This window comes from Vulpes vulpes, chromosome 9 (assembly GCF_048418805.1).
Source record: "Vulpes vulpes isolate BD-2025 chromosome 9, VulVul3, whole genome shotgun sequence".
In the NCBI taxonomy this organism is placed as follows: Eukaryota; Metazoa; Chordata; class Mammalia; order Carnivora; family Canidae; genus Vulpes; species Vulpes vulpes.
The window spans coordinates 89,444,449-89,462,397 of NC_132788.1; the positions used below are offsets into that span (position 1 = coordinate 89,444,449).

Here is a 17,949-nt window from a genome sequence, read left to right on the forward strand (position 1 = left end):
CTTGGACAGGGGTTTGTTTTTTTTCCACTGGGGGGAGGTTGGACATGGATGGGGCATTCCAAATCATCATCTGGCAGTTAGTTCTTCTCAAGTCTATGGTAATGAGTTATGTGTTTCATGAACATATTTGTTCACTGCAACTACTGTATTTCAGATTGGCCAAATTTATGAGATAATGAAGTTTATCTTAATGTGAATGTGTAGACTTTCCTGACATTAGGCTCCTTTATACATAATCACTGTGTACAGCAGAGCTCATAGGACTCCAGTTTGAGAGACAGTGGGGTGGAACGAAAAGACTACTAGGCCAGGAACTGAGAGAAAATGGGTCTATTCCCATTCAGTCACCCACTGACTGTGGGAATCTGTATAAACTGCTACCCCTCCACAGCCCTTTGCTTCCTCATCTAAAAGATGATGCCCATGGACCAGATGATCTGTAGGGTTCTTTCCCATTTGACGGTCCAGGATTCTCATAAATATTTATCATTTGAGTATGGCTGGTTAAGAACTCCACAAATGTCTGAAGAACATTTCTTTTACAATACATATTTACCTCCCAACGAATGACTATACATTCATAAACACACACGAAATCGTGTCTTCTAGAACAGTCTGAATTCTCTATAGAAGGCACAAGACAATTGCCAGGTGAGTGTAAACAGTCACACCTTCCTGGGCACTTTTAACAATTTCACAGTTCTTAAGAAATCACTAGGCCCCAGGTACCAATCCTCATGGAAAACATCATGACCCAGATCCCCTGACCCATCTCCCCAAAGCCCAGTTGGGGCTGATAAGAGACTTGGATGTTCTCAAGTAGCACAATTAATAAATATGAGCTGAAAAGTCCTTGACAAGACTCAGGTCCCCATTTCTCCCTGTTGACCTCTGGGAGAGTGTGATGCAAAGTTCCATCATGTTATATAAGGGAGAAAAGGAAGAATTATACTTTAAAACTGGTTCTCAAGAGTATCCAGGAACACTAAGCTAGTCGTTTAGTGAAAACCTAATTAAACAAGGAAGCCAAAACAATGATTTGCGAGTTCGGAGACCTTCACTAGCCAGACTTGCATGCGTGAAGCCACAGCGCCTGCTTGTCCTTACAACACATACTGCAAACAGGCTGTCCTGTCATTTGCTCTTTGGGGAAAAAAGGTTGTCGTGGTTACTTTGAGATTAGATTAAACTATGACAACTAAATCTGAACGAACATATTTGCTCATTGAACTTCTCATTTCATGTTACACATAACAGAACCAGTCATTTCCAAGGTATTTCTATTTTTCTCAATTGCTTCCAGACAGTTCTGTGGTTTTGACTTGTGCTGATCTTTTTCAATGAAAATAAATGAACCATCTGGAAAAACAAGTACACATAAAACACCACTTCCTACATTTTAAAATGTTAAATTTGGAAATATTTTTTTTTTCCAGAGAATTTTTGGTGTGTCCTGCGTGCCAATACGTTTAATAAAACCTCATGAAGAACTTCTGGAGAGGCAAAAACATGATCTGTGCTCTTTTGATGGCTTTATGAGTCATGAAAAACAGGCACACCCTATTGTCCCATATCCTTCCTCCAGTTAGAGCAGACAGTTGCTACCACAATCCTCGCAGAGATGCTGTGACTTCTACCCTCAAGTCTCCAACAGGGGTGTCCTATCAGGGACACAGCCCAGTGAAGCATACTCCATGCTCCTTAGAGAAGCAGAAGCAGCCTACAGCTGCTGGCCAGAGCATAGACAGAGCACCTGTCCCAACTCAGGTGGCGCTCAAGCTGGCCTAGAGTCTGGAGCAAAAAGCAAACCAGGGCCTGGCATGGAGAGGTATCATAGCCTAGTGGAGGGAAACAGCATCTCTCACCATGGAGGGCCAACTCTGTGCCACAGACCTTGCCCTGGGTGAAATCATATCATCTCACTCAGTTCTCCAAACAACTGCAAGCAGGTCCCACCATACACTACATACAGGGACAATCTGGATGCATCCATTTCTTCCTCAGAGCTGGATATGCACAACTCCTAATAGTGGAGAGCTGAGCGGACTTTTCAGGAGTCCAGCCTCCTGATGCTGCTCACTTTGAAGAAAGGCAGTCGGTTGTAAGCCCTCCAACACCTTCCTCCTCTGCATAAGCCACCACTTTCAGAGGGGCAGGCTAGGGAGCAGGAGGCGGCAGGTGGCAACAAGGTGTCCAAGAAGGAAAACCAACCTGGAATCAGGTGGCTTGACCTCAAGGCCTCGTGTCACCACTTGCCCAGTGTCTCTGTAAGGAAAGGTTCTCCTACAGAATCAGGAAGACAGCTATCACTACGGGGCCTTTTCTCAGCACCACCAAGGGGGTTCAAAATGACCATGCAAGCTAAAGTGTGTTGAGAACCGTGAAGGCCTCCGTGGTCATCTGCGGAGCCCCTGGCTGGCACCCAAAAACTCACCTGGCAGCACGTGGCTCCAGAATCCTGAGCCCCACCCAGCAGAAAAACAAGTAAACAAACTCCTGGCTTTAGGAAACAAGACGTGCTTACTGGGCACTCCTGACACGAGTCGAAGTGGTCGTAACACCCGAAAGGCGCGGAGGGCTTTGACATCGAAGCCTCCTGACTTGCCACTGGAGTGGTTACCGCCTTCTGTTTCTTTGGTTAATTGTTCCAGAATTACACTAAACAATCTGGGAAAAAAAGAAGAAAGGAAGGAATGTTAGAGTCTGTCACCCAGGGAAGCAAAACAGGATGATAATAGTAGTTATTTCTGCACAAGGACTAATTCTGCAGGGCTGCTGCCTAAATGAAGGGGAAGCAAGGCAAAGGCAAGAATCAGACTGTGAATGCTGAAAGCCACCCTTACACATGATACGATGTGACAAGGACTGAGCTTGGCTGCTTTCCTGCCAGCGGAGCATCCCTGAGCAAGCCCAGTCCCACAGAAGAGAGGACTCACCAGGGATCCAACAATGACAAGTGTGGACCTGCCAGAACAGAAGTGGCGAGGACAATCATCATGGGAGCTACCTTCCACGCAAGTTCACTCTGTGCCACTTTACATACACTGTCTCAATCCTCACAAAGTGTTACACAGTCGGAATTCTTATTCTTTAACATGTGAGGAAACGCACTTGATGAGAACAATTAACTTGCCCAAGGTCCCACTACTAGGGTAGAAGTAACTTATGAATCCAGGTATGCTGGCCCCACCACGAGAGGACGCAGGGACTTCTAGTCTGTGTTGCTCCTTTGTTCATCTAGTCTACACTTGATCTTAGCCAAAAGGCCGAGAAGCCATGAGCATTTAGTCTGTTCAAGCTTAGTGCCTAGAACAGTTCTCAACACAGAAGGTGCTTGAAAAATATCTGAGGAGTAAATCAAGGAGTAAATACTGACTCCAGAGTCCCAAATCTTAATCAACATGCTACACCATTTCCTATACAGCCCCTCCCTCCCTCACCCCCCCCCCCTCACACACACACACACACCTCTCTACACCCATACAGAGATGTTCAAGGAATGGTGTAAATCACAGATGCTGCTGAGGAGTTGTTCAAAGGCCAAAAGGAGTAACCCAAGGTAAGGGATTAATATCATCATTTTCTCTTTTAAAATGTGCATAATATTGTATCTGGCAGACACGACACATTTTTTCCTACTCTCCAAAGGTTTTTCGGATAAAGCTATTTTCAGACAATCTGCTCACTTGACAGTTACTTTTGCTCTTTCAAATAAACATTTATGCTCTGGAATTATTGCTTGTTTTTCAGAATAAATATAAATTTGCCCGTTTCAAATAGAATCAACTCTGGCCAATCAGATTGGGGATGACTGGCCCAACAACAAAGAGAAGGTTTCTAAAGTTTAATTAGGAGCCAAAGCAGAAACTCTGCCCCCACTGGCATGCCTCTGGATTGCCAAGACACTAAATCCATAAAATACAGGGTGGTCTGATCACAGTCCCGATCAGGCACATGCTATCGTTCTGGGGCGCTTAAAGACCAGCCATTTGTTTTAACACTACAGCAATTAGCAGTGAACCCAGGTGGGGGCGGAGGGGGGGCGGCTCCATGGGGGAATAAATCAAGCCTCTACCTTTTCAAACCTTCAGATGGTGGGTTCTCTTTGGTTAGGACCAGGGAAATAGATCAAATTTATAACTGGTTTCTCTCAGTAGAATAGTTTTGTTTTTTTAATTACTGTAAACCCCTGCACCAAGGCTCAAGTTAAAAGTCTCCCCTCCAAAACAAGTTCATAGCTTCACAAAAACAAAGAAAAAGGAGGAAAGAAAACCTCAGTTTTCAGAAGAAAACTTCTGAAATGTGGCAGCCACAGGAATTTTCGTCCCAAAGGGTTAGGGAAGTAACTCATGCAGGTGGTGACTGAAGCTCACTTTCAAGCGTCTGTGTTTTACAGCGCTTCCTTCATGGTCCTTTCACCTTTAGCAATGCCCTTGAAAACAGGTGAATGATGGCTCACTCCTGTTACAGAGGCACCTGAGCCAGAGAGGGAAGCTGGCTGCCTTCTCCAGACAGCCAGGGTGGAAGGGGCTGGGGCTGGCTTCCATTCCTAAGAGTTAGGAGACTCTAGGAAAGTTCCTCCCCTCCTCTGAGCCTTAGTTTTTCCCCTCTGTAAAAGGAGGAAACTGAGTTAAACCATCCAGAGTCCTGCACCTTCCCAATGTTCTGCGATTCTACTCCCTTCACTGCTCACACCCCCCACCCTCAACAAAAAGAGTACCACGTGCCTGGAGAGCTCAGGACATGAAGAGAAAGTATTTGATCCTAGAATTTTACAGTTTACCCCAACACAGGAAAAGGCAAGGAGCTACCTAAACTGACTCAAGTTAAAAACACCAGCGTGAGTGCCCCATATTCTTTACAAAAGCTTAAGTGAGGAGCCTGAAATATATGTTGCCTGAAACATTGGGGGGGGGGATAAACTTCTCCATATGAGGGTGGGGGGGATCACTATCAGCTCTGGTAGACACACTGAGTCCTCTTGTGGTCACACTATTACAGTTAACATTTTAGAAGTATCAATTACTTCCTTAATGTCTGTGTCATTGGGAATCTTGACAAAAGCAATAGGTCACAGTTGGCTTGGAATGGAAAATCCATTGGATTGAGATACAGTCCGTAGTCGGAAACTTTGGTGAGTAGAAATTTGATACACATGAAGACATAATGACTTTTCTTTTTTAACTTTTCTTCCATTCTTTGACTATAATTTAGTGCATATTTGAGATAAATAACCTGACGTTCTAAAATTCTTCATATTTAATGAGAAAGACCAATGAGTCCATTCCTATTTTAGTTTCCTAAATGACTTTTTTTTTTTTTACTTTTTAAGTCCTCTTCATCGCAGCTCAATTTATATATGATAAAATACATCCATTTAGAATGTACAAGGAGAGGAGTTTTAACAAATGTAGAAGCCCAAATACAAACACCACAGTCAATATCTAGAACATTTTCATCGTCCCCAATAGTTCTTTAATGTCTCTGTGCAAACATCTCCCTCTCACAGCTCAACCTTTGGTATCCACTGACTGACTATCACTTTGGGTTGGTTTTTTTTCCCTTTTCTAGAATCTTTTGTAGATGAAATCAAATAGTGTATGTTCTTCTTTTAATTTCTGTTGCTCACCATGTTTTTGAGATTTATCCAAATTGCTACATTTACTCACAGTTCATTTCTTTTTACTATAGGGTGATATTCCAGTGTATCACAATGGATCTACCCATTCACCTGCTGAGAGATATTTGGTTTGTTTCTAGTTTTTCTCCATTATGAATAAAGTCTCTGTGAGCATGTGTTTTCATTTATCTTGGGTTAGTACCTAAGAGTAGTGCTGGTAATGTGGTTGTATGGTTAGTGTATGATTAACATTGTAAGAAGCTGGCAAATTTTTCCAAAGTGAATGCACCATTTTCCATTTCTACAAGCAGTGTGTGAGAGTTCCAGTTGCTCTGTATCTTGGCTAGCATTTGGTATTGTCAGTCTTTTTATATTAAGTAATGCTAGTGGATATGTATGTAGGGTGTCATTGTGGTTTTAATTTTTGCTTTTACTTACTAATGATGTTGAACATTGTTTCAGGTGCCTGTTGACCATTTACATATGTTCTTTTATGAAGATCTATTTGAATCTTTTGCCCATTTATGTATTGGGTTGTCTTCTTACTAATGGGTTATAGGAATTCTTTAGATATATTCTAAATGCAAATCATTTGTCATATATCTGTATTGTGAATAATTTTTTCCTAATATGTGCCTTAACTTTTAATTTTCTTCACATTATCTTTTGAGGAAAGAATTTAAATTTTGGTAAGCTCCAAAATTTCAATTATTTCTTTTACAGTTAGTGCTTTTTGGATCCTAAGAAATCTCTGCCTGCCCAATGTCATAAAGATCTTCCCCTAGACGTTGCACAGTTTTACCTTTCACATATAGGCCTATGATCCATGTTAAGGTAATATTTGTTTATGTTATGAGGTTGGAATAAAAATTCTTTTTTAGTGGATAATGGATAATTATTCCAGCACCACTTGTTAAAAACTGACTAAAATTTAGTACTACAACTTATAATTGAACCCATTGAATTATCAAGGCACTTTTGTCTAAAATCAATTGATCACATACATACGGGTCTATTTCTAGACTAATTCTGTTTCATTGATCTTTATGTCCATTCCTTATGACATCATGCGGTAGTCTTGAATACTATAGCGTTACAGTAAGCCTTAAGACAAGATTCCAGCTTTGTTCTTGAGTATTTCTTTGGCTAGTCTAGAGCATCTCTAATTTCCATAGAAGTTTTAGAATTGTCAAACTCTACAACAGTCTTGCTGGGATTTAGATTAGGATTCAATATATAGCTCAGTTTGAGAAGAACTGATAGCCTAACAATAACTGAGCCTTCCAATCCATGAACATCATTCTATTTATTTTGGTATTCTTTATCTGCTCTCAGCAAAGTTTAGTCCTTTACAGTATGCTATTTATCCCTAAATATTTCATGCTTTTTGATGCTATAGTAAATAACATCTTTAAAATTTCATTTTCCAAATGTTCATGACTAGCATACAGAAATTAACATTTTAATATTGACCTTCTACCCAGAAACATTGCTAAATTCATTCAGAATGCATAATTCTGTACAATTTTAATACTCTTAAATTCACTGAAACTTATTTTGTGGCCCAGAATATTTCTTGGTCAAGGTTCCACGTACATGTGAAAAGAATGTGCATTCTGGTCTTGAGTGTTCTAAAAATGCCAAGTCAAGTTAGTAGGTAGTATTGTTTAAATCTCCCTACACACTTACACTTACTGATTTTCTGTTGATAGGTGTTCTATCAGCATTCAAGAGAGAAGTATTAAAATGTACAACTAAAATCATAGATATCTCCCATTCTTCCTTTCAGTTGTTTTGCTAGTATAGATGATCATTACATCTTCTTCATGAAAGAATTTTGTACCACTCTACTTTTCTTTTGATTATTTTTCACATAGTATATGTTTTTCTGGCTTTTTAATTTCAAATTATTTGTGTCTTTATAAGTTAGATGCTATAAAATTGGGTCTTGTTTTTTTTTATTTTTTATTTATTTATGTATGATAGTCACAGAGAGAGAGAGACAGGCAGAGACACAGGTAGAGGGAGAAGCAGGCTCCATGCACCAGGAGCCCGATGTGGGATTCGATCCCGGGTCTCCAGGATCACACCCTGGGCCGAAGGCAGGCGCCAAACTGCTGCGCCACCCAGGGATCCCATGGGTCTTGTTTTTTATGTATAACCTCTGGATTCTACATAAGGATTTAGCTGAGTTTATGTCTACCATCTTGCTATTTGTTTTCAGTTTGCCCTGTCCATTGTTCCTTTTTCCTTCATCCCTTTTTGAATTAATTGAGCTTTTAAAATTTCTGTTAAATCTCCAACATAGACTTATTAATTCTACCTTTATTTTTCTAGTGGCTTCTCTAGGGCAGTGTCAGCAAAAATCTTCTGTAGAGTGTCAGTAACTATTTTAGGATTTGCAGGCCATAAGGTCATTATCACAACTATTGAACTTTGCCATCCTAGCAACAAATAGCCACAGATGTGAATGAGTGTGATGGTCTTCCAATAAACAATCTTTAAAAGCAGACAGGAAAATACTTCACCAATGTGAAACATTTTTAAAAAGGCCATAAACCATATCTGGCCTATGGGCTAAATAAAGTTTGCTGGTCTGTGCTCTAGGGTTTACAATATACATCTCTAACTTATTATAATCTAATTTCAAATAATATTTCATCATATTTACCACCAACTCTATAAGCTCTTTTCAATAGTATATAGTTATTTCCTTCTTCCTGTCCTTTGTGCTATTATTGTCACATATTTTACTTTCATGGGAGCTACTAACTCCACAACACATTTTTACTAGTAACAATTACTCTTAAAGAGATTTTAAAATGAGAAAAAAATTGTTTTTATATTTATCTGTGCATTTACTCTTTCTGGGCATTCTTCATTTCTTTTTTGTTTCATGTTCCTTCAGTGTGAAGAAATTCCTTTAACATTTGTTGAGATATAGGTTTACTGGTGGTGAAGTCTCAGCTTTGGTTTGTCTGAAAAAGTCTGTTTTCACTTCAATTGTAAAAGTTATCTTCACTGAGTAAGAATTCTAAGGTTGGCACTTTCCCTAGCACTTTAAAGATCTCTCTATGGTCTTCTGACTTCTATAGTGCTGATGAGAAGTCTAGGGATGTCTTTTCTAATTACATTTTCAGATTTTCTCTTTACCCTTGGTTTTGAGCAATTTCATTATAATTATGATGTACTTTGATGTAGCTTTATGTTTGCCTTGCTTGAGCTTTATTGAGTTTCTTAAATTTGTGAGTTTACATTTTTCATCACATTTAGAAAATATGGAGTCATTTCTTCACATATTTTTTCTGGCTCCCCTCTATCTCCTCTCTTCTGAGACTCCAAATATATGTATGTTAGACCACCCACAGGTCACCAAAGTGGTGTTCAATTTTTCTCCATCATTATTCTTTGTGTTACTGGTAGGTCTTTAAGTTCCTCGATTTATTTTTTTGTGTTGTGTCTAATTTGCTATTAAGCCAACACAGAAAAGTTTTTCACCTCTCAAAGTCCCATGTGGTTCTTTCTTAGATTGTCCCATCTCTTCTCATTGTGGTCATGTGTTCCTTTACATCCATAAACATAGTTACAATAGCTATTTTTAAAGTCTTACAAGGCAATATCTACTAATTCCATCATCTCTGTCATTTCTGGGTCTGTCTCTATAGATGGAATTTCCTCCTAGTACTGGATCACATGTCTTAATTAATGGCTATAATATTTGACTGGATTCTGGACACTTGTTAAGTGTCTGGATTTTGTTGACTTCCTTTAAAGAGTGTTGAGTTTTGTTTTGGCAGGCAGTTTTGCACATCAGTTTGCTCCTTTTCAGGCTTCTTTTGAAATGTTATTAGCAAAGGATTCAAGTGATCTTTAGTCTTTAGCAGGGCTTAGCAAAAATGTTCCATAAGGGGCCAGAGAGTAAATAGTTTAGGCTTTGCAGACCTAAACTACTCAACTATGTAAACAAATGCATGTGACTATGTTTACAATAAAACTTTATTTGCAAAGATTTGTGACAGGCTGATTTTGGCCCATTGGCCATAGTTTGCCAACACTTACCCTAGAATTAGTTTAGCCCTACTACTAATGGCCCTCATGGGGTCTCTACTGACAGTCCAGGGTCTTTCCATTCTGGTTTAACATAACTTGAACATCTCTCAGATCTATGTGAGTTGTAGTTATTGCTCAGCTAACAGTCTCCAGGTTTTCTTTTTTATCTAAGTAATAATATTTGACTGGCCTCATAGATTCTCACCACCCTGTAAGTATAAATTATTCTTCAGGCAAAGCTCAAGAGCACCCCAAGGCATATTTATGAAGTTCTTTCTCTGAAAAGTCCCCTCCTTTCCCATACCATGCCTGTCAAATTTCAGCCCCATTAGCGTTTCTGGACTCTTGTCTCTGTCTTCTCAATACAATGAGACCACCACCCTCTGTTTGGTTCCCTGTTTTTGTGCTCTACTATAGTCTGAAAAATGCCTTGAGGTAGAAAGCAGAGGTGATTGTAAGGTAAGTATAGAAACAAATGGAGCTAAGCATCTCCATCCTATAGCTGAACACAAAGCCAAGTCTCAGGAGAGGTACAGCAAAATTATTCCAGAACCAAAAGACTTTCTAGGCTCCTGCTTGCCATTAGTTATTAGAGTTCAGCATATACAGGAAGGTATGGCACATACCTATTACCTGTTCATTTTAGCTGCACTACCTTTGCAGTAATATCTTAGATGCCATGTCCTATGGTGATTTTTTACAAAAGGTGACATTTTCCGCTTAAGTCTAATTATCCCACTGGTCCACCATTTTGGATCCCATTTGAACTTCTGAGTTTTGAAAGGGCAGGCTCAAAACTTATCCCACTCTCCTAATATCCAGCTGTATTGATCTTCCATGAAAAACCAAGGGATTCACAATTTTTTTTTAAGTAACCTAGAAGAAAAATTATTTCACTTGACTTCAAAAGACCAAAGTTATGGAGATGAACATAGAGAGGTCACTTCACAATCTCTCTCTGTAGGACCAAATATAATTTTAGGAACAACCCACTTTATAGCTGAATAATGTAGACTCAGCGAAGGGATAGAGATTTTCTTTCCCTCTGTGGGTCCAAAGGCCCAGCACTCCTCTGAAACGGATTCATTTTTTGTCTTCTCGCTGGCAAAATTTCCAGGTGTGCCAGGATCAGAATCACACAATGCAGGCCACCTTTTTTTTTTTTTTAACACTTTCCTTTAATTCAACTGTTTGTGTCTCCTTCGTATGACAGGATTTCAGGAGAATGCCTGCTTCTTTGCATTTTCTGGCTTATTTCATTTCATGCCAGATACTGGCATGATTCAGACACTTGTTTTGTTATTTAAAATGGGACAGTAGCATGCCAAAGTTTTTCCCACAAGTCAGCAGAAAAAATTAATAGCTTTGCTCAGGGATGTTAAATAGCAGAGTACCTCACTAGTCTGAAGGATTTACTATTTTACTGGTTTTGGGATTTTTAACTTATCAGGGTGCTGACTCTAAAAGTTGTACTCATTTGACTCTAACTGCCAGCAGGGCTGGTCTATTTGTGAAGACCCAAGGCCTTGTAAAAGGATCCCTCCTACACTGGGAGCTTCAACCCCTTTCTACACACATCACTGGGAAGGAAGAAAGAACAATAAGGGGATTGAACCAGTCTCTGCCCAGAGACTGACAGTAGCATCATGCATCTTCAAAAACCCCCCTGGAAGGTTCTGGCCACAAGTGCCACAGAGAAGAGCAACCATATTCCCTCAAAAAACTGTGGCTTCCCATTACTCCCTGCCTCCCATCTTTCAAACATTTCCCCAAAACAGAAGGCACTTACCCTACTATTACTATAACAAAATCCAGTAAATTCCATCCATTCCTAACATAAGCATTAGGATGTAGCAATAATCCATACGCAATAATCTTCAAAAATGTCTCAACTGTAAAAATAATCAGGAAGGCATATTCTACTTTTTCCTGTGAAGAGAAGCAAAAGGGGGGTGGGTGGGGAGAGGATGGGGAGAAGAAGAAAAAGAAACAGGAATTAGAATCAATATCTCTGAGATATAAGCATTTTTCTCCAAGCAAAGTTTTATTATGAGAAATGGCACCATTAACACAGCACCTGTGCCAGGAAGGCGTTTTAATTCTAACACTGAATTTCTCATAAGCAGCTAAGTGTAAAACACTTTTCATTCCAGGCTGCATGACTGCATTTTGCCACCTGCCCTGATGTGTGTGCAGTGAGTCTGCCTAGGACATAACGGGCCTGTTTGTTATTTGCACACATTTGCAAAACGCAGCATGTTTTCCTCCTGAGATTGCCAAATCAGGCCCAGAAGAGCACAAGGGGGCAACAAAGATTCCAACAGCGGCTTTGAACAGAATGTCCTTTGGAAGAAAGGAAGATGTGTCTGCTTTGACCCTCTCTCTTCCTCTTGGGTTTACACCTGCTTTCTAAGTCCAGGGTCCTCTTTGTCACAGAGCAGCAAGGTGACCTCAGCAAGTCCCTCTTCACCTCTGTATTTAAGTCTCCTCACCAACACAGAAGGGGAGCAAATTTCAGAATGGCAATGCCCCTGCCTGCGTACTGGCATGCAGCTTCTCCCAGCTGCCACTGCTGAGTGGTCCCCACACACCATCCCAGGGAGCCTGGGCTCAGCCTCTGCGTGTCCTGCCCTCCTCCCAGCCCCGGCAGCTGTTCCCATCTGGCTGCCCAGACCTCTGAGACTCAGCCCTCAGGCTAGCTGACTCTTAGAACCCTCCTTGCTCCAACTCCGGTGATTTCATGAGCCCAGAGAACACATCCATCAGCAGGTCTAAAAATGTTGAATCCTTTCCTCTTTTGTAAAGGTTTCCTTTATGCAGCTTCAGCTTTAATAGAAACACTGACCCACTGGGATGTGTGCGATTAATTTTATAAGAGGCATTCCCTGGCAAGAGGCTACTTAATAACTCAATGAAAAACCATCAGCAATTAAAACTCTTCCACATGGGCCATAAAGCCCTCCACAAATATTAATTCTACCCTGTGGGACCCAACGAAATTTACCCAATACCTTAGGAAAATGGAAATCATGGAATTCACTTATTAAGATGCCTGGTGCAAGAGGTCAAATAAATTTGGCTCACGAAACACTTAGTGAGCATCTCCATCTATATGACCAACCCCACACCAGGAGCTAGGCTTAGAAAAACAGCTCCATTGCCATCCCTAGCCTCGAAACGTTTAGCCTGGTGGGGAAGTGAGGATTCCAAACATGAACACTGTGAATGCCCCAAGACAAATACCGGAAAGTGTGATTCTGGATCCTGAGCCTTCTGAGAAGGTCAAAGGACTAGTCCACTCCTACTCCACCAGGACTTTGCTATGGGACCGCTACAAGATGGCTTCAGCCACTTTGCTACCAAAGTGCTACCTCTCTATCACCTGGCCTGACCTTCCTGTATCTCCCCTCACCACCACCACCCCCCGCCCACCCCCCCACCCCCCCCCACCCCCCCACCCCACCCCCGCATTCTCCCTCTCTACCACCAGGGCAGCCATCCAACCACTGCCAGACTCCAGCCTTCACCTCCCATTCCCTCCTTCCTGCTAGTCTTGCTGAAAAGCCAGCTGGTCAGTTCCTCCCTCCAGGGTCCCTGCCATCCCTACCCTGTCCTCCAGAGCTCCCTTTGATCCTTGATCACCATCAGAGAGCTCTAATAAATTCTTTTGTGGTGCGAGTTAGCCAGAGTCAGTGTTTTCAACCATATAGAGTCTCACTTGTCCCCCAACCTCCACACCCATGCTTCCCCCAGACCCCCCAACTGGCCCTGCCCTCAGCCTGGCTCATCCCATGTACCCATACCCTTCATCAGGCTGCCAAGACCTTCCATGAACACAACCCCTTCCCCTTTCCCTACAGTCAAGCCCTCCAGGCATGCATGAGCCTTCAGACCTCCAGTGACTCCCTTATTTATTCTCCATATTCCCTGATAGCCGGGAGAAGACTGACTTTGCTACTGGCTAGGGAGGGGAGGGATCCAGGAAGGCTTCAATGAGGCAGTGACGCTAATTTTGAGGGCTAAAGGGAGAGTGCACTTCTGTTACTTGAACAGAACAAAAATCCCTGAAAATACCAACCCACCATACTCAAATTAGACCCTGACCACCAAATGTAGGTTGTCAATATGTTTCCAAGACTTAAGAGTTCTAGGGGAAAAAGATAAGCTAAAAACAGCATGCTGATTTTACAATTCCTTTTCCCTTTTTATCCCTTCTGCTTTATTTACTAGGCCAGACAGAGAAAAAAGGCTTTTGCTGTCATCAATATTCATAGCAGTTACATCCCTACGTCAACACAGTGTTATACTTTAGAGCAGAAAAACAAGGCAGGGAACAGACAGTACATCTAGCAAACACAGCTTGTTTTTTCTCTTTGGCTCTTATTTGTAAGTAATATTGCCACAATAATACAAGGGCCATTAGTGTAACTGTATTGCTTAGGGTTCTTCTATATCCCCTTCTCTTGTCCTCTTCTCCCTTTTAAACAATTGGGTTTCTCTTTCTAAAAATCCTTAGTGCATTGCTTGATGGAATTGACTGTAGGAAATGTAACCTTGCTTTAATGTGATCTTTATTATGGAGACTCTACCGTGATGCCAATTGAACCTTCTTAGCCTGGAGAGCATACTAGCCCAGTTTGCCTAGAAGCCAGGGTCATTCTTGGACCCGGTCCTTCCTTAAAAAGGACTCATATGAAGCAAATATATCACCACAGTAAGCAAATGTAATATTTTTAAAAATTTGTGAAACAACAATCATGGGAAGGAGAGGTAATTATTTACTTCACACAAGAATTGTTCATTTGAGAAAAGAATGGCGAGTTGGTAATCTGAAAAGGAAGTCACCAGGGAGGTCATGTTCCTAACTGGGCAAGGTGGGAATGCACACCCAGCTGAAGAGGCCCAGGGAGATGCTGCACAGAGAAGACATGGAGTCTGTGGCCCAGATGGTGGAGAGCACAGCGGATCAGCATGGCTGAGGAAGAGGCAAGCAGGAACCCTCCAGAACTGGACACAAAAGAAGGTATCCTGGGGGCTGAGCTGCTTCGTAAAAGCTAATAACCCCAGGCTAAACAGAAAGGTTAAATAATGCCTGCATCCCAATCTCCCTGCATATGCCAGGGAGGCCACACACCTGCACGTTCACACAACCAGCAGCAGGGATTCTTCTCCCTGGCAGGGGATCCTGGATGAGTAGGACCTGTCAAATATCCTCTTAAGAAACCACCAACTCCCCTTTACATGATGCCACCCTATGTATGGATGAGAGTCACCATGAGACCTCAAGTCACCTCAAGCTACCAGAAATAAAGGCTCAAAATATGATTCAGAAACCTGAAAGGCCTTCTTTATAAACAGTGAGGATTCACCATGCAGAAGCATCTCTGCACCAGTTAATCATACATCGAACCTTGAGAAACAGTCAACTAGAAGTGGGTGGAAGATGCCAGGATCCTTGGTTATACCTGGTTCTCTCTTTTCCTATTCTCGGGGACCCTTTCACTAGTATTGTACTCAGAACAGCTACCCAGCCAGCCATCCCTGGGTACCAGGGTCCTCCTCAGGAAGCATCATCTGTATCTTCAGAATTCCCAGCCTGCTGTCAGAAGGTAACAAGGATCTGACGAACCAGGTAAGGCTCAACTCTTTGCTGGGTTATCTACCTACATGGCCCCAAATCTTTGGAAAGGCTCTCCTGGCTGACACCCCAGTGGTAGCTGTTCCTTCCACACACACACTACTCTTCCTCGCCCTGTGGTCTCAGGCTCCCTATTGGCAGGGATCATCTCTCACTGTCTTTGTAATCCCAGCACCCAGCCCCGCATGGGGCATTACAAGGTACTCAACAGGAAGTAGAGAAGAAGCAATACAATAACAAAGCTAGACCTAAAGGGGACTCGAAAAACCTGAGATTTTGTGATCCTAGCATACATATCAAAAGCAAGACAACAAGGGTATGTATCTAGGTTGCTACTAACCCTTTCTAGAACAAGCATGGAAGAAATGGTCACACTGCTGAGTTGAGGACTGATCTCAACACCTAATCTTGTCCTTCCTTTCCATCTTGACCTGTGCCCACAAGGAATGCCCTCATCCCTCCTTCCCTTGCCTCCTCTTTCAGCTTTCTCACTTTTCTTCCATGAAAACCTTACACTCTGCAAGAGGTCCCCCACTTCCCCTCCCAGTGCCCACCCTCATGTGTATGAAAACCTCTCTCCAGAGTGGACACAAGGCTGGAAGAAGCCCACCCTGGGGGAGTGGAAAGAATACAGGGCTTGTCATCACCTATCTATTATTCTGCAAGCCCCAGCTCAGCCTCTATTTCAGGTCTATGTCCCATTCCCTCTCTTCTAGAATGGTTTCCTCCACCTCACATTCTCATCAGGCTAAGCTCTACATGTCCTCCAAGACTCAGTTTAAATAATACTTTCCCAGAGAAAACTTTGTTGACCTTCCAGACAAAATGAAGGCCTGATGTTAGATGCTGTCAAAGCCCATGATACTTTGTCATGGTCTTATTCACAATGGAAATTTTAAATTCTTTAAAGTTATCTCTTTAATGTTTGTCTCTTCTGGTGAGTGAACTTCTATAAGATCAGAGACCATTTCTATTTCATGCATCATTGTATTCTCAAGGCTTGCCACAAAAAAAAAACCCTCAATATTTATAAATGAATAAATAAATGAGGAAAATGTGAGGTTTTGATCAAACATTATTCACTGTCCCTTCCTGCTAAGGAGTTCCATAATTGTTTTAGTCTGCTCAGGCTACCATAACAAAATACCATAGACTGGAGGGCTTAAATAGCAGATTCCTCACAGTTCTGGAGGGCTGGAAGTCCGAGACCAAGGTGCCAGCTAATTTGATGTCTGATGAGAGCTTTCTTTCCACCTTGCAGATGATTGACTTTCTATTATGTCCTTGTCTGGCCTTTTCTTCACGTGTGTCTGGAGAGATAGTTCTCTCTTCCTCTTCTCATCTGGGCACTAATCCCATTCATGGGGGCCCCACCCTCATGACCTAATCACCCCTCCCAAAGGCCCCACCTCCCAGTACCATCATTCAGGGGATTAGAATTTCAACATGAGAATTTTGGGGAGGGGGAGAAAGGTGGGGACACCAACATCCAGTCCATAGCAATAATACCAGGGCCCCCTGGTTTTGCTCTATTCCAGAAAAAACATCTGAGACAAAATGCCAGGGAAAGCTATTCTGCTCTATAACTGCAGTGCTCCTCAAAGAGGTTGAACAGGGTCTTGATGTAAGAGTGAGGAGCACACACAAAGGCTGACCTCTCAAGGATGATAAGCACACAGGGGTGAGGGTCAGGCACCCTGACCTGGGAGGGACACAGGGCCTTGTCTGCCAGGCTATGGGGCCTGACCTCTGTCTCTGGCCTGGAGTAAAAGCATGTTGAACCAGACAACCTCTTCCAGCTGGAAAACTGCAATTTTCTACCACCTGGGGAGTAAAGTCCGGACCCAGTTTCACAGCAAGGTTCCGTGAGGCCCAGAAACCCCCAAGAAGACAGCCAACTGAGAGCAGTGGCCGTGCTGCTCAGGGGCTGGGTCACCTGAGGTCACTGCAACACACTGGGGCCAGGCTTGCTGAGGGACCTTCGCATGAGCTGCCACGCACAAGGCAGGAGGTGAGAGTGGGGAGCTGTGGGGCTACAATGACAGCTTCCGTAAGCGATTCCATGTCTAGTCAAATTGCAGTGGGTGAGCTGTGGGAGAGCGGCTGGCAGGCAGGCCTGAACTCAGGGCTGCTTGGATGTAAACAGAGGTAATGTTCTCCTCTGCAGGTAGTAATGAAAGATGGATTTCCCTGGCCTCTAATGGGCAGTTTAATGCCCCGTTTACATGAAGAAACTGGCTAGAATAGTCAGTTTGCCTTCATTTTTCTCTACCTTTGGTTTAAAAGTACAAATTTTAGATGATGTTTGTGTCTCCTGAGTCCAATTCCAGTTTCTACGGCTGAGTCACCCTGGTTGAGTCATCTACCCCTGGGCTTCTCTGCTTCCTCATCTGGAGAAACAGGAGCACTGTCCTCGCTCCACCCACCCAGGTTATGGTGACAATTAAAGCCCCCCACCCCCCAACCTCCAACTCCCTCAATGAGGACCGATGTAAGGCAGCTCTCCCAGTCCTGACAGAGGGCTATGGAACTCATCCCTGAAGGTCCTATCAAAGTCCAGTGACCCCATGATCAGCCAGATAGGGAGGACCCTTGCCTAGAGAGGGCTAGTGGAAGAAGCCAGCAGGGTGGCCTGGCCTGG

At 42.6% G+C, this 17,949-nt stretch overlaps 1 protein-coding gene across 12 annotated transcripts in view; it reads right to left on the reverse strand.

Moving 5' to 3' along the window:
- Window positions 1-17,949, reverse strand: part of CACNA1D (calcium voltage-gated channel subunit alpha1 D) — a 300,511-nt gene that overhangs the window by 143,880 nt on the left and 138,682 nt on the right. For all 12 annotated transcript variants that reach the window (XM_072720761.1, XM_025986349.2, XM_072720759.1 and 9 more), the window contains exons 4-5: window positions 11,460-11,599; window positions 2,525-2,667 (exon numbers count right to left, since the gene is read on the reverse strand). In XM_072720761.1, coding sequence (XP_072576862.1) covers window positions 2,525-2,667; window positions 11,460-11,599 — 283 coding nt within the window. The remainder of the gene's footprint in view (window positions 1-2,524; window positions 2,668-11,459; window positions 11,600-17,949) is intronic.